The sequence below is a fragment of the Trichosurus vulpecula genome, chromosome 5 (assembly GCF_011100635.1).
Source record: "Trichosurus vulpecula isolate mTriVul1 chromosome 5, mTriVul1.pri, whole genome shotgun sequence".
NCBI lineage: Eukaryota > Metazoa > Chordata > Mammalia > Diprotodontia > Phalangeridae > Trichosurus > Trichosurus vulpecula.
The window spans coordinates 156,982,020-157,008,281 of record NC_050577.1 but is presented as its reverse complement, the minus strand read 5'-3'; the positions used below and the strand labels follow the sequence as shown (position 1 = coordinate 157,008,281).

The window sequence follows — 26,262 nt, the reverse complement described above, 5'->3', positions numbered from 1 at the left end:
TAACCCAATAACCCTTAGAAATGAAATTTACACACTCCAATGGCAATCTGGATCTTGAACTGGCGTATAATTCCCAATTTGTTGAAGCAGAGCATTGCAGTCATTCAAAGATAAAGCCAAAATTGAGCATTTCTTAATCCTTGGTGTGAGGGAGGGCTTTCTCATGAAAAAAAATACAATTGGATTAGTTGGATTCTACATTGGAGAGCATATAAACATACAACCAAGGGAGTTGTTGAATTGTTTTACAGAAATACAGTATTTCAGGGTGCAGTTATTTCTATAGCAACACTATTATAAATAGAAAAAAGGAATGATATTCTTTTTTTAAAAATTATTATTTATTTAATATTTTTAGTTTTCAGCATTGATTTTCACAAGAGTTTGAATTACAAATTTTCTCCCCATTTCTACCCTCCCCCCCACTCCAAGATGGCATACATTCTGATTGCCCTGTTCCCCAGTCACCCCTCCCTTCTGTCACCTCCCTCCCCCCCATCCCCTTTTCCCTTACTTTCTTGTAGGGGAAGATAGATTTCTATGCCCCATTGCTTGTATATCTTATTTCCTAGTTGCATGCAAAATCTTTTTTTTGAACATCTTCTTTTAAAACTTTGAGTTCCAAATTCTCTCCCCTCTTCCCTCCCCACCCACCCTCCCTAAGAAGGCAAGCAATTCAACATAGGCCACATGCGTATCATTATGTAAAACCCTTCCACAATACTCATGTTGTGAAAGACTATATTTTGCTCCTTCCTATCCTGTCCCACTTTATTCAGTTTTCTCCCTTGATCCTGTCCCTTTTTGAAATTATTTGCTTTTGATTACCTCCTCCCCCTGTCTGCCCTCCCTTCTATCATCCCCTCTTTTTTATCTCCTTCCTCCTTCAAGCAATGATATTCTAAAAGCTTTAATAAACTTTGGTCTTTGCATTGATGTGATTTTAGGGTTGATCTGGGCAATACAGGTGATTGATCTAAGATATTAAAAGAGGCTCTGCCAGCTCATCTGAGAGGCACAAGAATCCTGAAATGGGGATGGTGGGGGTGGGAGAGGCAGTACAGGAGGAAAGAGTATGTCTAGAAGATAAGAAATAGTGTAGTGCTTCCCCATTCTGGATCAGGAAACTGCATTTCAGACTTCTCAAACTGGATTCCAATAGAAATCATAAACTCGACATGACCAAAACTATACTCTTTATCTTTCCCCCTAAACCTTCCCACAACACCAAAGTTCTTTCTTACTATTGAGGATACCACTATCCTCCCAGTTTGCCTAGATGTCATCCTCAACGTCATTACCTTATGCTTGGACCATTGTAATATCCTGTTGGTGGGTCTGCCTCTCTCAAGTATCTTCCTATTCCAATCCATCCATCCTTCAGGCACCAAAGCAATTTTCCTAAAGCACAGGTCTAACCATGTCACTCCTCTTCTCAATAAACTCCAGTGATTCCCCAACATCTCTGGAATTACAACTTTCATAACCTAGCCCAACATCCCCCTTCCAGTCTTCTTATACCCTTTTGGCCACCATTTATACTTTGATCCAGCAATATTTGCCTTCTTGCTATTCCACAAACAAAGTCATCCATATCTTCTCTCTGGGCATTTTCTCATTCAGCTGTTCTTGGAATGTTTCTCATCTCTGCCTCCTGACTTCCCTGGCTTCCTTTAAGACCTGACTAAAATCCCATCTTCTATAAGAAGCATTTCCCAATCCCTGTTAATTCTAGTGCCTTTCCTCTTAATTATTTTCTACTGAATAGAGTTTATAGCTTCAGAGACTTACTAGCTGTGTAACCTTGGGCAAGTCACTGTACCCCTGCCTCAGTTTCCTCATCTGTAAAATGGGGATAAAATAGCACCTATCACCCAGGATTGTTGAGAGGAATAAATGAGATAATTGTAAAGTACTTAGCACAGTGCCTAACATGTAATAAGTGCTACATAAATATTAGCTGTGTTATTATTAATCCTATATGTAGCTCATTCATTCATATATATATGTGTGTGTGTGTGTGTGTGTATATAGATATATAGATATATATATGTATAGATATATTTGTTTGCTTATCGTCTACCTCACTAGATGGTGAGCTCCTTAAGGACAGAAACTGTCTTTTGCTTTTAGTTTTTGAATCCCCAGCACTTAGCACCGTGCCTGACACATAGCAGGCACTTAATAAATGTTTATTGATTGAATATTTATTGATGAGATCATAGTTCCCAGTAATTCCCTAACTTTCAGTGTAAGGCCAGAGACTGTAATTTTCAGATGAGTTTAGGTATGATTTCTAAGAAAGCTAGGAAGGAAAGAAGGAAGCTAGGAAATAAGGTAGGGAAGGAGGGAAAAAGGGAAGGAAGGGCAGAGAAAGAGAAGGAAGAAGACAAGGAAGAAGAAAGGGAGAAGAGAAAAAGAGAAAGAAGAAAGGAAAAATATGAGGAAGAAAGGAAGAGAAGAAATGAAAGAAAGTAAAAAAAATCTGTTTACAACTGGAAAAGTAAATATGTGTGTGTGTGTGTGTGTGTGTGTGTGTGTGTATCCCCTCTCTTTGAAAAGAAAAGGGGAAATAGGGAGCCTTAAAACAACATGGAGAAAGGAAGGCATAATTGTTTATAACCAATGCCTCATGTTGCAGCCAATTCTTCTGGCATTCCTTTGTCAAAACATGGAAAGAGTAGGGCAACAAATAGAATAGTAACTTTGAACTTGTAGAAGTTAAACCAAGAGTTTTAAAATACCCTATGCTTCTTTTCCTTCCAGAAAACAAGTGGCTCAGAAGCAACTAAGGGGAGCAATTCACTTGAAGCCTTTTTGTTGTAAATTCATTTCAATTCGACAAATAGCTATTTAGCAGCTATAGTGTGCAAAGCAATATTCCAGGTCCTGAAGAAGATGATAGAATTTAGATAAGAGAAGGTGCCTATCCTCATGGAGCTGTGTGAGGACGAGACACAAACACCCATAGCTCTAACACACAATATGATAGGTAGATAGGGAGATAGATATATACATAGATACATACATACGTAGATATTGTTTAGTTCTTTTCAGTCATGTCTGACTTTTTGTAACCCTTTGTTTTCTTGGCAAAGATACTGGAGTGGTTTACCATTTCCTTCTCTAGATCATTTTACAGATGAGGAAACTGAGGCAAACAGGGTTAAATGACTTGTCCAGGGTCATTCAACTAGGGTCTAATAGTAACATATATACCCATATACATACATTCATAGGTATATGCATAGATAGTAAGGTTTTTAAGATAGATAATAAAAAAAGAGATTAAATTTTTATTAAGGCAATATGTTGAGTGCTGGGGTTAAAAGTACAAGGAAAAACAATTGCCCTTCCTCTCAAAGAGCTTAAATTATTATTGAAGAAGATAACACATAAAATGGACTGGAAAGGATGGCGAGGGGTTTTTGGGGAGGAAGTAGAAAAGTTCAGAGAATCCAGAGAGTAGCTGGAAGTAAAGTGACAATATCCTGTGTAACTCATAAAGGATTTGTCATGGCCAGGAACTAAAAATAAAAGAAGGAAATTCATTAGTTGCTTCAGGATCTTTTGAAATCTAGCTCAAGACTTGTTTAATATCACTCCTCCTCACTCACCCTATATTCCATCCATAATAGATTACCACATATTCTTGAACTCAATTTGTTCTTCATCTCATAAACCATCTCCTTATGTGGAACACACTTCTTTTTCAAATTCTCCCATTAGAATACTCTTTCTTCAAGTGCCATATCCTCCACCAAGCCTTCCCTGCATCTCTTAGCTGAAAATATTCTCTCTTCCCTCACATTTTCCTAAATATTTATTGAGATGAATTGAATTATATCAGAGAAATACAAGGAAAACTGTTTGTTTAGGGTCTGATGGGAGGACATTGTTCCTGAGAGAGGGATCATGTTTCAAGAAAAAAATTGCATTTGTATTGGTTTTTGAGATGTGAATGGGACTGCTTATTAGTGAGTGTCTCATAGAAAGCACCCAACATATCACTATGTTATTTAACAATCCAAGTGAAGAACAAAATCTCAAACTAGACATTAGAGCTGAATTTGACTGGTCTACTGGAATTTACTGAAGAATATTATATAAGGACTTGACTTTAGGGTGTGGCTTATTAATGCTTTATTGACAAAATAACATTTGATGGAACAACTCTATGATGTATATGAATGTACTTAGCATATAAAAGTGCATAAAAATGTACTTAGATATAGTTTGTTCTGTCTAAATCAAATTCAGCTTCTTTGAATCATTTAAATAAGAGTCAAGAAGAAAATGTTTTTTATATGTGGATGTTATTTTCCTTATCTCTTTATTAGACTTCCAGGGCTAAGTTAAAAAAAAACTAGGTAAGAGATAAGGGAGGCTTGAAACTCATGCTTACAATAATAGCTGTAGGTAATATATGCAGATATATGAGTTTAGAAACAAAGTTTTATTGGTTTTTAATATGAAATTCTTAATTTGAATAAAAACTACTTGAGCAAACAATAAAGGAAAGCTCATAGGGTACACCTATATAAATAACAATTTTAAATCTACTTTTAATATTGAAGAAAAGCCATTTTTAGGATTTTTTCAATTAAGAAAATGCAAAACCTGAATGATATGGATTCATGTTTTAGCTACATGAGAAAATAAAAATGCTTCTTTTTCCACAGCTATTATTACAATTATTTTACGGGTGACTCGTAAAAATGAGCTAAATCCAGTTAGTAACATGCCAGCTTTTACCTTCAGTGCACCTGAAAACAGTGCAATCGATACCCTTATTGGGAGAGTTGTATTTACAGACGCAGACTGGCCATTCAATAACATAAAATATACAATTGATGGAGGTAATCTGGGGACACCTTCCAAATTTTACATCGAACCAAACACAGGTAATCTCAGAACATCAATTTGAAATTCGCATTTGAAAAATATTTTTGCCTTTATTAACAAGAATGTAACCTAGAGCTTCTGTCCATTTGCATAAAGGTCTTCTTACTGGTGGATAGAACGATAATTTGATGATTCTAAGTCTTCTAGCTTCTGGCTTTGAGGGATGACAGGGGAGGATCTAGACTCTACTTCTGCCTGCATGGGATGCAGACATGTAAAATCAAGTAATCATTCAGTCTAACAATGAGGAAACATTGATGCAAATGGGCATGAGTCTCAAGTTACAAGGACAGAAAGAAAGCTTTGTGTAATAGCTCAGAAACTATCATTGCAGTTAGAAAGACCTTATTTCAAATTTTTCCATGATATAATCTGGTTGCAGATTCAGTCACTTAACTTCTCAGTACCTCAGGCAACTCTCTAAAACCACAAATTGCAGAGCAGGTGCCAATATGCATTGGGAGAGTTTGCTATCTCAGATCCAGTCCCAAATTCCTCTATTAACTTATATTTCTATTATGCTTTATAGTTTGCAAAGCATTTCAAACAAATTATATCATTTGATTCCTTATAATATCATAAGGTTGATAATGTAAGCATTATTATCCTCGTTTTCATCTTACATTTTTCTTATTTCTTTGACTTAACCTTAGATGAATATTGGAATTTCTTGATAATCATATAACATACTTTTTTGTTCTTTTGTTTCAGGAATGATAAAACTGTTGGATTCATTAGACAGAGAGATTCAAGCCCAGTACAAGTTAGTAGTAAGAGCAACAGATATGGACAATGACATTGAACCTGATCCACTCAGACAGAGAAGTAGTTCTGTTCTTGTGACCATCAATGTTCTGGTAAATATAAAACTATTTTCAATGGGATTATCTTTTAGGCTGCGTGGGTATTTGTGGGGAGAGAATGATATTGCCTTTTTTAAGAAGTGTTGAAAATTGATTGGCCCAAGTTTAGAACTAAATTTGCACAGTCATGAATCTTTCAACTTGTGTTCAATTTTTTTTTCTCCTATCAATTAATGTCATGGAGTCTCAGAGTGGGGAGGGACCTTATAGGCCATATATAACCAACTGTTATCTGACCAGGTTTCATACAATAGATTTGCCTTGAACATACTGGTCATTCCATGAAGATACTCTCTATTTTATCAATATTCCTCCTAAAATGTCATTGCCAGAAAGGAACATAAAATGTCAGCTGTCTTTAGCAAGTGAATTATCTGACCTGGTCCTGAACGCCCTGCCCTCCCCAGCTCATTCTCTTTTGTTGGTAGGTATAATATCTAGTGACTAGACTGCTAAGCTACCTCAGCCTCCTTCCATGTTGAGGAATTTTCTTTTTACCAGCTGTGAACCCTTCCTAAATACTTTCTATGGAGTCAGAGATGGCTATAGCTGGATTTCAATACCCTTTAGGCCCTTTGAAGGCACTCAAGTTGGCCTCTTGTTTTTGAGTCATTAACTCTGGTTCTTTCTTTCTCTCCCTTGACTGGGTCAGTACCATTTTTTCAGGGATGGAGGAAGATGGGTAATATGGGAAGAGTCTCCATAATCTTGGGGTTCCCTCATCTCAGGTTACCCCAACTATAAAGAAACCTGATTTCCCCCTCTCTTTGATTTTCATCCCAGTCTTCTTTATGTGGCTAAATACAGTCAATTTTTGTTTCTTGTTTAAAAGGGGTGAAGTCTGGGCATGCAGTGAAGTTTTCCTTCAGAATGTCTAAGGTAGGAAGGGAACCCTGTGTGAGTTCTAAAGCATAAGCTCATAGGTTCAGGGAGGGTGGCAGCAGAATTTTGCTACTGATCAGGTTAAAGATTAGCAAGTTAAAGGTTTCTTCAGTGTTAATTCATAAGGCTACTATTGGGCATACTTCCTTGTCCTATGGATTAATTTTTAATTGCTCTGTCTCAGGAACACAATTATTCATTTAGAAGTATTGTGAAAGTTAATGGAGACGGAAGAAAATGGCTAGGCCTCTATCTCGTTGGTCATATAACCTAGAAAATACTATGCCTCTCTTGAAACAACCTAATGTTACATCAGATATTTTGGCTATATTTTGGTTGAATTTGGTTGAATATTTGGTTGAATTTGCCCTGTTGTTCAGCAGAACTGTGATCTCATTGATGATACTTCCTCCATTGGTTCAAATCAAAACCTTTCTAAATGTTCTCATATTGTGAAATGTTTGCCCATGTCTCCCCATAAATATTGAACAGATGAGCTTACTAATACCTTAGGTTTTGTCTAAACCTCTTGACAAATTAAGGGTACCGATGGTGCCCATGGGCTGCCTATCAGTTATGTCTCACTTTCACTACAAATGTTTTTCAACTTTTCCAGGGATGCATTTCTTTGATTATACATTTGTAGTACTACACCAGCATGTTTTTTCACTGGTAACATATTGAAACCATACAACTCTCCATTGCTCTGTGACTGAACATCAGTCTTTCTGGAAAAATGGTGGTAATCTTTGCTTGGAGTATGATAAAATCTGCATATATTTTCTGGATGGATGGCTATTTAGTCACACTTCTCCCATCTTGCACTTCTGAAATTAATGTTTTTGAACTTAAGTGTAAAACAACATATATCCCATTAAATTTCATTTAATTGGATTCAATCCAATTGTTATGGTCTATTGAGTTCTTTTTGGATCCCTGTCATCCAACACATTAGCTATGCTATTGATTACTTTATCCGAATCACTGATTATAATTTTAAAAAGCAAAGGGCACATGTTCTTTGAAGCATAATACTCAAGACTTCTTTCCAAGTTGACTTCACACTATTAACCAATATTCTTTGGGCTTGCCATTCATTTATGAATCAATGTAGCTGTATTTTTGATTAGTTCATATGTCTTCTTGTCCACAAGATTAGCATGAGAGACCTCATCAAATATTTTGCCAAAATCCAAGTAATTTCAATAATTGTTCTGATCTACAAGTTTTGGACCCTGTCAATTGAATGAGGTTAATGTTGGACCACAGATTTGGAACTAGAAGGGAGTTCAGAAGCTCCCTAATCCAACCCCTTTATTTCATATTTGAGAAAATTAAGAGTCAGGGAAGTTAAGCAACTTGCCCAAGCCCATAGATGACCCAAGAGGTAGAACCTGAACTCAGACCCTCTGATTCCACATTCTGTGTTCTTGTCACTGTCAATGCTGCCTTTTAATGATCTATTTTTAATGAAGCTCTCTGTAATCAGTATTTCTTTTTCTAGACATTCATTAATTAATTCTTTAATAATGTGTTTTAGTGTCTTGCTATGAAGCAAAGTAAAGTTCATTGACCTAGAGTTTCCATTCTCTTCCTCTTTTTTTTTTTGAAAATTAAGTGTCTTGTACCTTTTGCCAGTGTTTCAGTCAGAGCAATAATTAGCAATTTCTGTGCCTGGGGCAAGCAGTACAAAAGATCCATGGGCCAAGTAATAAAAAATTTGTCCTCAAATCACTTTTTAAAGAAAAATTCATTTGTGTGCGTGTGTGTGTGTGTGTGTGTGTGTTTGGAAAGCCTTTTAATGCCATCCCATGAATAGGAGAGACCTTGGAACATGCTATAGGAGACCACAGATATTTTCCAGTTTTTCTCTATCTTGTGACTTAATTGTTCTTTTCCAAGCAAGTTAATAACACCAGGCAGATAATGGTTTCTGTTAACAGAAACATAAAACCACAGTTGTTCATTGCCAGTGCATACTTCTATATGGTGAACACTTGCATATGTATCCTTTGTGAACCAAAGTCCCCATCAGTCCACATAATGACTCATTATTACAACCCCCCACTATAGCCTCATCATGTCTGGAAAACACAAGGAACCAGTCCAACAAAACTCCGTGAAAAGAAATTGAATAAGGTAACTTGAGTGCTTTAGACAGTGACTCAGAGTAGGTCTTATTGTTGAAGCACATGAGCCTGGTATCCTTACCCAAGAATTTTTAAAAATACACTCAAAGGGAGATTTAAGTTACTTTCACAGAAACAAAAGCTGAGTAATGGTTACATTGTAAGTATAAGTATATGCCTCCTAATCTGCTTAAATATATTTATACCCTTTATCTTAAATGTTTGGGTATTGGGTGAAATGCTTTAACAGAAGCAACAAAAAAGAAAAAAAGGAAACCCCTCCCTTCAGTTATATGAAGCATTCACGAGTTGTTTGCTTTGTTTTTGTTTTAAACAATGGTTTATATTTTGTTTTTTCTGTGGGTCAAGAGCAAAAATTTGTCCTTTACTCCTGTGAACTCTGTGGTATTTTAATTTGCTCTCAAGAAAACTAGTTTAGAAATTTCTCCTTTCCAACAACTTACTTAGTTGATATAAATTAGTCTTGTTACTGTTGTGCTGTACTATCAATCACCCAGGCTGAACAGGTGTTTGCAAGCAGTTTTGAACTGAAGTTCATATTTTGATTAATGTATGTTTTTGAAGAGATTTATAAAATGTGTTTGTTTCGCAGGTACAGGCTGTTAAAGAATAGTATGTACTTCACTATCTAGAGTAAAATGAATGTTTCTTTAAGAGCAGTCAAAATCACAGAAGTGGATTGCAAATATTTGGACACAACATTGTAACCCCTTAGCTTTAAAGAACCTAGTCCCTCGAGGGACTTCTGGAGCCCCTTTATACAAATGGTTCTACCAAAATTAAGGGCTGCTATAAAGATATTTACTAAAATAATAAATGAGAACAGCATTTTTAACTTAGATCACCCCCCCTGAAATTTATTTTTTGCTTTTTGTGCTAGGTGGAACCCCCATTCTATTAATTGGTTTTATTCTTGCAACCTTCACTTTGTACTCCTATCTCCTGAACACTGGCTCCCTACTCCCAGAAATACTTCATTCATGCTCCCTTCTCCAATGGCGGCCCATTTATTTCAGGGACAGGAGAAAGAACTGTCATACCTCTTGTTCTCTTGGTGAATATCAGATCCTCACTCTGGTGCCAGCACTCAGCATCTTCTCCTTTGAAATTCACATCATTTGTGCATAAAGCACATTTGAGGGTAGTGTTGATGTCATCTACTAACCCTTAGGTGATTCTTCCACTTTCTTTAATGATGTTTAGCACTTAGATCACAATCTTATTTGGTACTCCAATCACTATTAGCAGCTCCATTAATTTAAATATTTATATTAATGACAATCGAACTCCCCGGACTCCAAGTTCAACCTCCTCAACTTTGTAATCGACCTTAACATTAGCATGACACATTAGCATGAAGAGAACATTGGATATGTATCATTGGATCTCATATGTTTAGAGGCCTTAGAGACCATTGAGTCTCAACTCCCTCATTTTACAATTGAAATTGTGAGGTAATTGACTTGCCCAGGGTCACAAGGCTAGTAAATGTCTAAGGCATGATTTGAACTCAGATGTTCCTGACTTCAAGCCCAGTGATCTATCTACTGTGTTGCTTACCTGCTTATGGAGGCAGAAGATGAGGTTTCAAATACTAGCTTTTCTACTTATTAGCTATGTGACTGACTGTGGGCAAGTCAGTTAGACTAAAAGATCTTTAAGATCCTTTCCAGCTCTAAATCCTATGATTATAAGAAATGTGCAAGGGTGGTTACAATTTAGACCTCACAATTGTCCCAAATTACTTTACTTCTAAAAACCTTAATTCTGAGAATTACTTGCATGATCTTTGTCTTTTAATTTTCTACTTCTCCTAAAGCCACTCTTATATAGAACCTGTTCCTCATCTTCATCAAGATCACCATTTAGTTAGCTACTAACTATAGGCGCTTAACTCTGGGTACTTACAATATTCTTTCCCTGATAAGTTTCAACCTAGGATCATCCTGCTATTGAGCTCCTCTTCATCTATTGCTAAGTTGTTGAATCTATTCACAGAAAGTCATGAAACCATTTTTATGGGTCCAATAAAAATGTAGACAGTCTAACTGCCAGTATTACTAGGGTGGAGTCACCATAGTTTTGGCATAGTATGCTAAAATTTCAAGGACACATTTCCTTTTCTGGAAGTCCTCCATCCTACCAATTCCATGCCACATGTTCTTCCAGTGATCATCAATCATACCCATTTCTCTCCCCTCCAAATGTGCAACATGACTATCTAGGTCTCTTATCTAGATCTAGACCACTAACCACCTCCTATGACCCAGTAGCCCTACTTCTCCCATACATTTTCAATTCATCCTAGAGTCAGTAGCAATTATTACCACCAAGAAGCCTCATTGTCTCCTTAACTTTCATCTCTTTCCAGACATTTGATAAGTCAGTTTGTGTGCTTCCATATAGGACTAGAACAGACTTGACTCCCTTATGGATATATAGATGGATATAGATGCCCTAATCATGAGTGAGGAATAATGAAAAGGTTCCATGAAACAACAAAGATAATGGGCTAGAATTGTGATGTTGAGGTCTTCCTCTATCTCAAGTGAAATCCTCTCTTGACCACCAGCACCTTATTTCTCACCTTACAGGAGCTTTTCTGGAATGGCATACTGGTCTTTTTGCCATGTTTATGTCTCCATTGAGCTCTCACCACTTCATACCCTTTTCTGATTTACTCTGTCCATACTGTGGCTTTTTCAAACCCCCTCTCTCCTAAAGTCATCTCCATTCCAAATGCATTTTCCATCTCTACTTTACCAAGATGATTAAAGTCATCTATCATGAGCTCTCTCATTTATCCTCCACATCTCCAAATCTCTCTTTTATCTGCCTTTCTTTTTCTCCTTTTCTCCAATTTTAGGAAGTGATGGCCCTTTCTTATTGCTAAATCTAACTCTTCACTAAAACTTTTTAGCCTCTCCTGGAATACTTTTTTCATTGCTCATTCCCTTTATATTTTTCGTCTTGGATGTCTCCTTCTAAAGGCCCTTTCCCTTCTGCCATCAAGCACACTTAATTCTTCAATATCCAAACATTTCAAAATAACTCTTGAAAAACCGTTTTCCTCTAGCTTGCCACCACCAAATCTATCACTCAAGCTATCCTAAGTTTCTCTTCTTCTAAATTTCTAGAAAAAATAATCTATACAAAACAATTTTAAAATAAAGCCAGGACTAGTAAAGTTCTTACACAGTCAAAAATTTCTAGACATACTTCTGCTAAAATTTTAAATCTCTATCTCTGACTGGATAGGCAGAATTTCAAGCCACTGATAGAAACTGTGTCCAGGGTCATAGATTTCCACCTAGATTTTGTGAATTGGAGGAAAAAGAAAGAAATCATGTCTCACAAGGGAAAACCTAGGTAGATGCAATAGTTGCTAGACATTTTCTTGAGTCTTCTGTTCCCCAAATAACTGCAAAGTGACTATCTTTGGCAGAACAACTAGTGGATGGTGCTTAGGATGTCAACAACTATGATTACAGTGATATTCCCAAGCCAAACTTTTGAGTGTATCCTGCATAATAAAAAAATCATGGGCAAAGGCACATATCCCAGTCAAGCAAAAGAATGGCACATGCAGATTCCAATGAGACAAAGCCATTACTTTTGTCAGAGATGTGGCCAGGATAACATTACATGCTTGAGGGCTGTGACATTAGCTTTACTTTTGAAATGATAATTGACTTTTTGAACTAATAAAAAAGAAAACATTCAAACTTTAATTTTGATAGAAGTCTACTCAAAATAAACTTTATCAGTGCTTGCTAATGAATAGAGAAAAGAAAATGGAACATACTGTATTGTGAAAAGCTCTCAGACTATATACAAATGGATGGACACATCCTTTCTTACAAGTGTGAAAATATGTGTGGTCTTGCTGACTTTGCATTTTATTCATCCCATTGATGTGAATTGGAATCCACAGGGAGTGTCAAGGATAAAAGAAAAGGAAAGGAATGACATCATGTCCTTAAATACAAAATACTCTGACATCTATTGGCATCTGCCTAAGAAGACCCTGAGTTAGTTGGTAGCTGTGAAGGTAGTAAGAAGACCGTCCCATCAATAGCTCTTGAAGAATTCATTTTTCGAGGTTTGATAAACAAGATTCATAGTTGCATATTCCTGTTTCTGCCACTTTAAAATAATGTCAATCTATGAATTTAGCCAAGAGGAATTCTTCCCTTTTCTTCTTACGTTATCGGCAGCCCCAATAACAAGCAAACAAACTGAAAAACAAACTAACAAAAAAAAAAGGTATCGGTTTGTATTCCTGGTTTTCCCACAGTAGAGATTATAACCAAATATATACTAGGATGGCTTTAGATCAATCAAGACATAATAAAAGCATTACTTCTATTAAAAAAAACTATGAGACCCCCTTATGGCCATTTTATTTTTAGTACTTTTTTACTAAAATTTGACAGCAAATTTTTCCTTTAAAAAGAAAATATGCATTTTTAAAATTCTAAAAGAAAACGTATATACCTATATCTATTGAAACATATCTATATGTATAAATTTCAACTTGAGTTACTTTTATTTTTAAATAAATGTCATTGATTTGTTTTATAATACCTGCATTTGTTTTAAATGCCATTTGGTCTAGGGGAAAAGTTTACTTGGATCAAATTTAGGCAACCTGGTTACTGCATCATTGAATCTTTTAGCAAGACATATAACATTTCACTCTCTGCTTTCCCATTGGCATAACAGAGATGATAACTTAGTTAATTTAAATAGTATATTAAGATTTTAACATTCTTATCATAACGGAAATGACAATTGGGAATTCAATGCCAGAATGCCATTTTATTCATTACTCTGATGCTTTTGCACATAGGTGAACTGAGTAAAGTCACTTTGTAATTTAAAAAGTATTAGTTACTACCAATTTCCTCAACACTCACTCAACTTGTATTCTAATTTTTGATCTAATCACTGAACTGAAGCTGCTCTATCTAGGATCACCATTATCTTTTTCATTTTAAAATCTAATGGCCTAATCTCAGTCTTACTTCCCCTTGACCATTCTGTAACACTGAAGATTATCTATCTAACCCACGTCTTGAAGATGCTCTCCTCCTCTGATATGTCTAACACTATCTTTTCCTGATTCTTTTCCTATGCATCTAACTTTTCCTTTTTAGTCTCTTTTACTAGTTATTCCTCTGTATCCCACCCAAGGCCCTGTCTGACTCATTCTCATATTTTTTTCCTATACTCTTTCCCTTGGTGATCCCATTCTAACCTATGACTTAAGTCTGAATATCAGGCATCTGTGCTACACCAGTTAGTTCTTTCCCTAATCCCTTCATCTTCTTTCTTTTTACATCCAGGCAGTCCAATGACAATATCATTTCCATTTCTACCTCAGTTTATCTTTGGACATTTTTTCCATGTACGATTGCTATATTTCTTCATATGGATGAAGAAGTAAATGTACAGTTCCACTATTGCCCACCGCTCACCCCATCCTAGTTTTTCTACTCTGTTTATTTTGAATAAAATATGTCTTTCCAGAGCCATGTTCTAGTCATTAGTCCTATCTCACCAAGTCTTAGTGATTAGCTAGGTAGTCAAATTTGTTTCCTTCTGTTAGGATTTGTAGTTCACCTTGACTGGAACTCATAGTTTGTGCTTTTGTGTACAGACATCTGAAATCATAGATTTAAAGTGTTATCGCTTTTATTAGATTTTTATCCACTTTGATTTTATGGTTATCACTACTATTCCTAGATGATAAGCTTCTCATTAGACAAGTCCTTGAAAGCAGGGACTATTTTTTGGCTTGGATCCCCAGAATGTAACATAATGCCTGGCACATAGTAGCTACTTAATAAATACTTGTTGACTTGACTATTCTTTCTATATTAAATTAATTTCTATAATATCTAGCTTGGTAGAGAAATGTAGCTATTTTTCCCCCTTCTCTTTCCTTTTCAGTGAAGGGTTGGAGGCATTTAGACTAGTAGAAAACTAGCAATCCCCTATCTTGTATGGCCCCTTCCTTTATTTGGGCTTTTTCTTAACTACTCCCTTCAACAGGGAACATGATTTACCCTTAGTCAAGCATTTTATTCTGCCTCTCACAGAGGGTCAGATGGAGCTAGGACTTTGACTAGGAGAGAACATAGAACAAGATAGGGGAAGTAATTAACTTGAGTGAACAGCCTAGCCCAAGAAATATTTCCTATTCTTTACTTACTAGTTAAATCTGCTTAAACAAGCCCAGGCATTGGCTATATTCAGTGCCCTGAATTTATTCTAGCTTGTTTCCTTGCTTGGGATATGTAGAAGATATAACAATCATCATTTATCTGTAAGATTTTTTTTTCATTTGTATCAAGCCAATTTGAATTAGCTTAAAAAGGCTTGAACAACTTTTCCTTTATCTCTGTATACCACAGGACATTCACTGGCACCTATGTCCTGATTTTCCCTTTCAACAAATGATGAAGCATACAATAAGGAAGAGTTAAAATCAATCACTTGTTTAGCTGCCTTGGAAAACTCTGGATTAGACTCTTCTCAGATGGAAATAGAGGAGGGAAAGAGGCAGTTCACTATCTGCATGGATTGTTGGTTGGAGAAACCACCCAACTTATTGGACCCTCCCTGCACTTTGGTCTCTGCTGTCCCATCTGGCCAACTGTTCTACATTTCCAGCAGCCATGGTGGAGCATAGTCATGTTCAGCACCAGTTACTGCCAGGAGTGAATTTTTATTCTGACCTCTGATCACTTCCTAAATTTCAGTCAGCCAACTCCATTTGAAACCCTTGATTAGCCTCTCTCCTCCCAACCCAGTGTCCAAAGCACACAGGGTTGCATGACAGCAGTACAGCATTAGCCAAGACAATCTGACCCCTCCAACTCCTGGAGGAAGTTCTCCCAATGGAGTTCCCTCCAACTTCTCCCCATCTTATATGACTCAGTTCCTATCCTCTTCCAACCCTAGGTCCATCCTCATCTAGTCTCTCAGGAGAGTCTCTCAGTCTTTCCAAGACAGAAAGAAATGGTGCTATCTGGGTCTACATTTCCCAGAAATTCAAATAGCTAGGTTCTGTGAAGCTTTTCCCTCTGCACTGAGGAAATTGTCTATCTAAAACTTCAACAAAGTTAGGTTTGCAAAATACAGATCAATGTATATTTATCATATCTTATTAGGTAAACTTCCTCCCTGGCCAAGAGCCCATCATTCCTATTTTAAATTATGATACAGCAATTCAAAACACTCAGATACTACCTTTTAACCTATACATCTACTTCTCCTTTGAGCCCCCATTGCAAAATCTTGTCATGTCAAAATCTTTCTGACGGTCTGCATTTTCTGTAGGATGAAGTACAGAGTCCTCAGCTGAAGGACTTTGGATTTAAAGTCCTCCACTTTCCTTTCCAACTACTCATTACACAAAACACCTGCTAAGGTTATTTCATTCATTATGCATTCTAGTCATACTAGACAGGTAGCTATTCTTCCATTTTGTCCTTCCCTTTCCTGCCTCTGGGTACTTGTGTAGGCTGTTCACAAAGCTTTGGAAGAATACTAAGTGGTAATTCCTTTCCTAATTAAATTTACCATTTCAATTGGGAAGAGAAGACTAAATTACTAGAAAAGAGTGAACTGTATATGACTAAAATGTTTTAAATTACATTGTGCAAAGGACAGGTAGAACAAAAGGGCTGAAGGAAGCAAGAATAAAATGTCTCCTTAGGAATGAAAATGCTCCTTGAACATCATTGTAACTTTGGAGTACCCCAGACAAGTATATGAGATTCCTACTTAAATGGAGTTGGTTTGGGGGAAAAAGGCAAAATTCTTCTAATGGCAGTCCTGGGTAACCTTTCCTGACCTTGAGGCATAGTCCTGGAGTGTTATGTTATTCTTTACAACAGCAAACAAACAAAAATGGAAACTCAAAGTGAAGGTAGGGTACATAGTATGGCAGAGTATACAGATTTGAAATGTTTCGTTAAAAAAAATTTCATTATGTAGACTCATCTATGGTCATATACATTTCTAAATTTTATCACAGATTTAGGTGTGGTTTTCCCTGCTGCATAATGGTTTTCTGTTATCAAAAACTAATAACAAATTTAGGAACATGGAGGCCATTTGCTCAATTTTGATAATTAGGAGCGTTTGGCGAAAAATGCATAAAAGTTGCCAATGCTCATAAATAGTATAATGTGATTACCAAATTACATAAACTTGGGATTTCTGTGTAATTAATTGTTATTTACAAAGGGATATTTTGTTCTAGTATTAAATTATTTAGGGAGTAAACTTTTTTGGGATTAATGTCTCTTATTTGTCCTTGTCTCATGTTTTTATTGGAACTTATTGTCTGATGGGTGATGAGGAAATGTTCAACACCAGTGCTAAGTATGATTTTAGTATACTCCTATATATTTTAGTTGCTTCTGAGAACATATAAAATAGAATATATGGAGTTCCATATCAGGTTTTACTACAGTAAGAGCATAAAAAAGCATTTAAATGATATTTACTTCTTTAGCAATTTAGAATTCACTTTACTATCTCCTTTGAAAATGAATCCATGAATTATCCTCTAAGGCATGGTTAGTCATACAGTTCAGGCATGGAGAACCTGTAACCCCGAGGCCACAGGTGGCCTTCTAGGTCCTTGGGTGTGGTCTTTTGACTGAGTCCAAGTTTTATAGAATAAATACTTTTATTAAGGGGGTTGGTTCTGTGAAGTTTGGATTCAGCCAAAGGACCACACTTGAGGACCTAGAGGGCCACATGTGGCCTCCAGGCAGTAGGTTCCCCACCCATGGATAGCATGTCTTCTTTCCAATAGTTAAAAATATTTAAACTTCAAATTTTCATTTATTCAGCAAGAATTTTTTAATGTTATATTCTAGGTACCAGATATAGAACGATTAAAACAAACAAAAAGCCCTACCATCAAGGAATTTCATTTTATAAGGAAAGGGGAAAACAACATAAACATAGTTAAGTAAATGCAAAACATTTTCAATGTAATTACAAAGTAATTTCCCAAGGGGAGACAACTAGGAACAGGGAAGGGTTTAGAGGGAGGTGAGATTGGGAGAAAATAAAGAAAGGCCTGGTATCTCTGAGCCTGTGAATATTAGAAAAAGAGAAGGGCAGGACCATTCCAGCAACTGCTTCAGCAGTCAGATGTGGCAGCATTTTGAGGACCCAGTAACAGATCACTGTACCATTCTATATATTTAAATAGCATCTCATTAGGTAAACCATCCAATCATATCTGATCTACTTCTTGGTCTCCTTGGTTGAACATTCTTCCAGGTTACACTCACTAAACACAGGTATCCCCCAAAGCTCTGTCTTATGCTCTCCCTCTATATTATTTTTCACCAGGTCGCATGGATTAAATTGCCATCTTTATGCAAATGATTCTCAGATCTATTTGTCTGTCCTTAATCTCTCTTGTCCTCTAGTCTTGTATCTCAAAATGCCTATTATACATTTCAAACTGGATGTCCTATAGATATCTTAAACTCAACATATCCAAAGCTGAATTCATTATCTTTTTTCTTATCCCCCTCTCTCTTCCTAACTTTCTTACTCTTGTCAAGGGTACAGCCATCCTCCCAGGCTCACAATCTAACTGGCATCCTTGCCTCCTCACTCTCTCATACCCCCTATTTCCATTCTAATTGTACCTATGTAACATCTTGTATGCATTCCCTTCTCCCTCTGACACTGCCACCTGACTTGGTACTGGACTATTGTGGTACCCTACTAGATTGTTTCCCTGGCTCAAGTCTCTTCCCATCCTAGTCTGACTTCATCTCAGTGGTCAAATTGATCTTCCTTAAGTGCTGATGACCATATCACTCGCTGAGCCCCATTTGATAAACTCCAGTGGCTCCCTATTCCAGTATCAAATATAAAATCTTCTGTTTGATTTTTAAAGCTCTTCCTAACCTACCCTCTTCCTACCTTTCCAGTATTCTTTTCTACCTTCCAGTCCCCTCCATCTACTTTATAATCCAGTGAAACTGGCCTACTAGTTTGAGATGCCTATGCAACATCCAACTGGAAAAGTTCAACAGACAGGTGCTGATGTTGTGTTGGAGCTCAGGAGAAGCTTAGGGCTAGATATATAGATCTTGGAGTCACCTGCATGGAGATGATAATTGAAACGAAGAATGATAGAGGGCCCATGTAAGAACCTTGAAGCATACCATAGCAACAATTCGGCTAGCAGCTGTTGTGGCTGTGTAAAACCAACAACAACCGGCACATAGAGGGCTGCTAGCACAGGTTCTTCTTATCTGATTTACTAAGGAAAGTAACTTTAATGGGTTAACAATCTTACTTTAATCCAACATACAAATATCATTCACTTAGTTCAGGAGGAAAAGCCAGCACCCTGAACTTTAGAGCAAATACAAATAAATTACAAACATCAACAGACAGACCTTGTCTCATTGAAATCACAATTCATAGTAACTAGGAAAGCATCAACATCTGGGTTTACAAGCCCGGGGGCTCTTAACTGCTGCCCAGAGTCTCTTTAAGTCACATGCCACTCTTCCAGTGAGTGAGAGCCCCTGAAGTCAAACACCAATCTTGGATCTTATATACCCATCTCAGGGCCTTGGGGCACTTGATTACCTCAGTGCTGAGAAACACTCAAACAAAGAACAGTGAAAAATCCCATTTTGCTGGCCATTACATTTGAAAGGCAAGACTCATTAAAGGGACTTAATTACCTCAGCATTCCAAAGGAGAAGACAACAAAAAGTCCTGCACTGATTACCATTACATTGTCTTAGGGATGAGAAACACTCTAAGACAAAAAGATCCCATTTTACTAGCCCCATTCAAACAAAGGCCAGAATCATTAAAGGTATTTAAAGAGAAGAACAGCAAAAAGACCCACCTTAATTACTGATACACATACCCACAGGTGCAGACAAGACATGGATCATGACCTAGATTGAGGATATAGGAAAGAGATCTAGAAAGAGCAGCCAGACAGATAGGAGAAGTAAGAAGGAAAAAATGCCACAAATACCCAGAGAAAGGGTGATATCTAGGAAGGAAGTGGTATTAATAATGATAAATATTACAAAGAAGTATGTAGATATAAAAGGGCCCTAAATTTGGTGATTCACTTATTGGTAAAGAAATATTGTGGAGGAAAAAAAGGATTTAGAGAGAGCAGTTTCAATTTAATGATGCTGGAGCTTCTTGCTGCCACCTGTGCTCTGAACTGACTCCCACCCTGGTGTCACAGACTTCTCATGCCAACCTCTTAAGTTGTCTTAGGCTGGAAAAATGTATCACCCTAATGTTTTGTTGGCTCTGCCACTCTAAAATTTGATTTGAAGCATTATTTTAAAGTTGTTTGGAGGGGAATGTTGGGAGAGTTTGGCTAGGTTGCTGCCACTAATCTGCCATCTTGGGTTCATCCCCTCCACTTCTTTATTTCTAATCACATGATTGCTACCCTAGTTCCAGGCTGTTGCCTAGACTATTAATGGTCTCCCAATTGTTATCCTTGCCTCAAACCTTGTCCTGCTCCAACTCTTACTTTACTCATCTGGTAAAGTGGTTTTCCTAAATGCAGATCTTGCCATGTAACTTCCCTACTCAGTAAACTCCCATGGCTCCTGTTGCCTTTAGGATAAAATATAAACTTCTCTGTTTGGCTCTTAAATCCCTTGATAACCAGGCCCCAGCCTACCTTTCCAAACTTGTTATAGAATACGCCCCTCCACACAATGTCCAATCTAGCCTGAGTTGCCATCCTCTCTGTTCCCAACACATTGTTCTTCATCTTCTATTCCCATTTCTTTATGCTGACTTCCCCCCATCCTCAGAATCCACCCCACCTCACCTCTCTACCTCTTAGAATCTCTTGTTTCATTAAACACTCAGTTCCAAAAATACCTTCTACATGAAGCCTGTTCTAATCCTCCAAATATTAGAGTCTTTCCTGTCCCTCTCCCTCAAATTACCTTAGATTTATTTTGCATATATTCATATATACATGTTGTCTCTTATAGTATTTAGGCTCCTTGAGAGCAAGGATTATTTGATTTTTGTTTTTGTATTCCCAGTGCCTGCAAAATGGTAAACTCTTTTAAAATGCTTGTTGATTGGTTTATTGAACTAGGATGTGGCAGTTGGTGGGGGTGGACAAAAGAGATGTACAGAAGCCACAGTAAGGTGTATGATGGAGAGACAGGAATTATGTATGACTGGGGTTGTGAAACAGAGTGAGTGGGAGAGTGAGTGGGATAATTTTTATCAGAAATAGATGAATCAGGAAGAGAAGCTGACTTGGAGTGAAAAGTATTTCCATTTTGGACATGGTGTATATGAAGTACATGCTTAGAGCAGCCATTGCAGTACGTTCTCCAGTAGTTTTTGTAAATTCATTCTTTTTTAATTATAGAATGCTGGCCAGAATCTGACAGAGTTCCAGATTTTGTTTTAGCAGGCACTCTCAAACTGGCCCCAGTACCATTTTCTTTCTATCTATTACCTTACATTAGTACAATGTATCAGACATACAATAATATGAGCTATGGAAACCAAGATTTCTCATGAGATTGATGGTACATGAGAGTTCCAGCAGCATTGGAAATACCACAAGAAAAGCTTTTCTTGATGGATTTTGGTACTTTTACATCTCTTTCAGCCAAAACAAGGATATCCAAAAGTCGTCTGAATATTTTTAGAAATCTCAATAAAAGTTTGAGCCATTTAATTAAAAAAAAAACTAAACCACTTTTCTTTTCATTCTTAAAATTAAGCAATGGAAATATTAATTAGAAAACCAAGATTAAGAAGCATTATAATTAACTCTTTTTTCCCCTGCATGTGTGCAAAAGGGAGAGCATTTAAGAAAAGAGATTAAAGGAAAATTACAACTATGCCCACCCACAAGTGGGAAGTTCTTTTAGGTTAAAGTAATTAAAACCCAGCCTTGAGCTATAGTGAGTATATGTGTAAATCTCAGGGCTGATATAAAAACAACTTTTCAGGAGTCCTTTGAGACATATGATGTTCAATCAACTTCCAAGAACTCCAGAACATGTGTTTCATAAGAGACAAAGCCAAAATACAAACTTTCCAGTAAGTACTACAAATACCATATGGAAAACTGATCCCACAAAGTACAAAAATATTGTAAAGGAGTTTTTTTTTTAAAGAGAGAATAAATAAATAATCCCAGTAGGCTAGCAAAGAATATGTTTTCTAGTCCATTTTCCTAGTTATCAAAAATGAAAAAAATGCATAGGATTCAGTGGTATAAACTTTAATTGCAGGTCCTTTATCCTTTGTTTAGTGTAAGACTAGCAGATATCCAGGTGAAAGGTTCTTGCATTCATTGTTCCTTTGAAATTACAGTTAATTTTGAATGAATGCATAGAGTAACAAATGAATAAGTGAATAGATTGAATGATTCATAGGCTGATTTGTATCTGATAGAATTTAACTTCTTCAAAGGCAGGGAATATTTCTCATTTTATATTTGTAGCTCTGGCACCTAGTATAATTCCTTGCCCACAGGAGGTGTCCAATTGAATCTTGTTGAATTGGTTCAGAAAAATATACTTTTTATGGTTATCTTAAAAGATATATCTTTATATATTTGTATATATGCATATCTATGCTTGATTCTCATCATAGTTACCTTCTATAAATTAAAAAAGTTCTGAAAAAACACCACAGACACTGAATTAGAGAATACTTAACCACCAGTCCTAGGGGAAATACAGGATTAGGCTCCTGTAAGAGTCTGGTCACATCATTTACTTTAGAACTTTCCAAAATGGCCAGAAATACAAATCAGAGAATTACACCCCCCCTTTTTTGAATGCACCATATTGTTGATTCTTCAGCTTTGAACTCATGACCAACAGCATGTAAGTCATGACTTAACAAAACTTCTCTAATGCACACTTTTTTTCCCATAAGGCACATCACAGCCTTCCTGTGCTTAGGAACACTAGAAAGCACTTCAACAATGTGCTTGGGGACCATTTAAAACAGTGAAATCACCAGAAAAAAGCACAAAAATGTGAAAAACATAGCACTAGACTGTGAAAAGGATCCTCATTTACAGCATTTGAGCTGAAACAAGAAGGCAGTGTCATCTTGTGCAGCTTCAGCTGAGAATCTGTGTGAGAAGCAACTACAGTTTTTCGCTGCTCTGCACATGTCCATGAATGGCTGCAAAAGCACCACAAGTGCTGGGGGTTACAAATACATTTTAGTGAGTAAGTGAATTCACAAATAGAGAATTTATGAATAATGGGGATCAAATGTATGTGTGTTTGCAAATACATGTTTGAATAGAGTATCCTGGACACCTGCTTTCAAGCAGTTAACATTCTAATGGGGGAGAAAAGGGGTAAAATATATAGGAGTATATTTATACTTACATAAATATACTGATTCATCAGCATAAATATAAAGTGAATTAGTACAAATTTGCACAAGTAGTTAAACTCCAATTAGTTTATGAGGTAGGACACAGCCACAAACATGGATAGGGAGTGAACCTGTTCTTTCACTGGTATAGGAATTCTATGGGGAAACTCCTTCTGTAAGTACACACAGACACAGACACACAGACACATGTACACACAGAGTCATCCATACGTATAACCTGGCAGTCATCTTAAACTTGTTTCTACCTCTCAACTTATTCAATCAATTGTCAAGTGTTGGTGACTCTCTTTCAATAACATCTTTCACATGTTTCTTTCTCTTCATTCACGTCTATATCCTAATACACATCCTCACTACCTCTCACTACATGGACTTTTGCTACAGCTTCTTAATTGTATTCTTTACCTCTAGTCTTTCCCTTTTCTAAATTTATTCTCCATAAAGCTGTTAAAATTTTATAGCTAAAGTACAAGTTAAATCATGCCACTCCCCTGTTCAAGAAAATTCAGTTAATTCTTCCTAGCACTAAGATGAAATATTAACTGCTTAGGATGGCATTTAGATTCATTCACATTCTGGCTCCAGCTTTCATTGACTAGATTATTGCACTTTCTTCCCATTTCCTCAATGTACTCAATATTCCAGCCAAATGAGGCTCCTTGTTCTTCTCCATATATAACATACTATCTCTTACCCCTTTGCCTTTGCCTTTGCATAGGCTATCTTCCAAGCTGGGAATGGGTTCCTTCTTTACCTCTGCCTCTTAGAATACTCAGCTGATTCAAGGCTCATGTACCACCGTTCTTGTTATCCTCAGCACTTCCTCCTCAAATTGTGATATCGATACTTGTATTTTGGCATGTGAGGCTCTCCCCAAGGAAAGTAAGATCCTTGTGTGTAGATGCTGTCTTAGGATCTTCAATATACTTTGCATATACTGGTGACTAATACATTTTTGTTGGATTCGATTCAGGTGTGTACTTCTGTCCTACCTCTCCTAGGAAATCTTCCCTAAATAGTGTAGTCCGTACTGATTTCAGAAGGCAGCTAGGTGGCTCGGTGGATAGAGCACTGGGCCTGGAGTCAGGTTAGATCTAAGTTCAAAACCAGAATCCCAGGCAAGCCACTTAACCTCTGTTTACCTTAATCCACTGGAGAAAGAAATGGCAAACAGTTCTAGTATCTTTGCCATGAAAACCCCATGGACAGTACTGGTGTGCTACAGTCAACAGGATCAAAGAGTTTGACATGACTGAACAACTGAAAAACAACAGTACTGATTTCTACAATTTCCCAACTCGTATGACAATATCACATAGTATAGTATTAAAATGTTATAATTATTTCATGCGTATTAGTTTTGTTCACTAGTTATACATAAAACTGCTTTAGATTAGTGACCATGTGTTTTTATTTGCCACTTCAAAAGATGGTTTATGAAGAAAATCAATACTTGATTAATTGGCCATATTTAAATAAACAAAATGGTATGGCCACATTATAAATAACTGATTCAGAATAAGCTAGAAAACTATGTGATATCTTTATCATAAGCTCCAAGTTTGCCCTGCTGATCAATCCCATATTGATCCTTGGTTTAAGCAGAAAATCAAAGTTAAACTTTACAAATAATGCGTTTGTACCCCAGCACTGTTCAGGATCCCTATTACCCTATTGACAGACCCTTTGTTTTACCAATGATTCTGTCTCCCTAATAAGAAAAGAAAATATTTTGGTAGTGTTGACTCTTTGACAAGGTGTGGACTCTCTGTTTTGGGATCTCGCTTTATTTTGTTTCTTTGACCACACTGAATTATGATTAATTATTGATGGCTGGAATTCATAGTTCAGATGATTGAGTTCCACTTTGGGGGTTCTGCCTTTGAAAGAGAACTCTGGAGAGAAAACTAGTCAAACATATCCATGGATTTGCTTTCCTGAAGAGAGACCTGAAGAGATTCAGTAGCCTCTCTGTAGAATCATATGCATTAAAGATGGCACCATATGAAGAAATGTAAGCAGAGTACTTCTTTGACCCTGAAAGAGTTCTGGACAAATCAGAGGATAATGTTTGAACCAAGCAGGGAACTTGAGAAACATGGACCAAAAGGAGAGAAACTATGTGATGGAATAAATCAGGTTCTTTCCCTCTAGTGGTACTATTCAGGTGTGCCTCTATGAGTGTGTGTGTGTGTGTGTGTGTGTGTGTGGCATGCACACACGCATGCTCTTGGAGCATCATCTCTTTTCCACACCAAGAATATTTTGTGTGGGGCCCACCTCAAGTATAAGACTAGGAAGGTGGAAGGTCATAAAAAGGGAGAGTTGTTTTTTTTTCCTTTGCTATTCTATGAACTGGACAGCCAGGTGGCACAGTGGATGGAGGGCTGGTCCTGGAGTCAGGATGACATCTTCTTGAATTCAAATCTGGCCTCAGATACTTACTAGTTGTGTAAGCCTGGGCATATCACTTACCCCTCTTTGCTCCAGTTTCCATACCTGTAAAATGAGGTGGAGAAGAAAATGGCAAACCACTGCAGTATCTTTGCCAAGAAACTCCAAATGAAGTCATAGAGTCAGACAGGTCTGAAAAATGCCTGAACAACAGAATTCTATCAACTTCAAGTGGCTTTCCCTTGAGGAGGGAAGGTAACTAGGGTAGTACCATAAGTACAGTCCTGTGGGAAGCCAAAGACAAACCAGCAGGAAGGGGAAGTATTTTGCTGATTTGTGAGCTTAGGTATGAGTCCTTTGTGGTTTGGTTTTTGGTTTTGAGTTTGGCGTGGGCTTTTTTTGGTCTGGTTGAATAAAATTTGGCCTCTATTTGGTGTTTTGTTGACCTGCGTGTTTGCAGGGAAGATGAAGTTCCTTCTCTTTCTTTTGTTGCAGAGGACTAGACATAAACCAAATTCTGATGTTCTCAGGGGAAATGGGGGTGAGGAAGGGGGAATGAGACAATTTGATTTTTGAGGAGTCTGGGCAGTATGCAAAAGCTCTGGATTTCAAGTCAGCTCAGACCA

The 26,262-nt window shown here is 37.0% G+C and overlaps 1 protein-coding gene across 1 annotated transcript in view; it reads left to right on the top strand.

The window, feature by feature from the left end:
* LOC118851098 (cadherin-related family member 3-like) overlaps positions 1-26,262 on the top strand; it is a 132,098-nt gene that overhangs the window by 58,752 nt on the left and 47,084 nt on the right. Inside the window, exons 15-16 of the mRNA XM_036760650.1 lie at positions 4,683-4,904; positions 5,617-5,762. Coding sequence (XP_036616545.1) covers positions 4,683-4,904; positions 5,617-5,762 — 368 coding nt within the window. The remainder of the gene's footprint in view (positions 1-4,682; positions 4,905-5,616; positions 5,763-26,262) is intronic.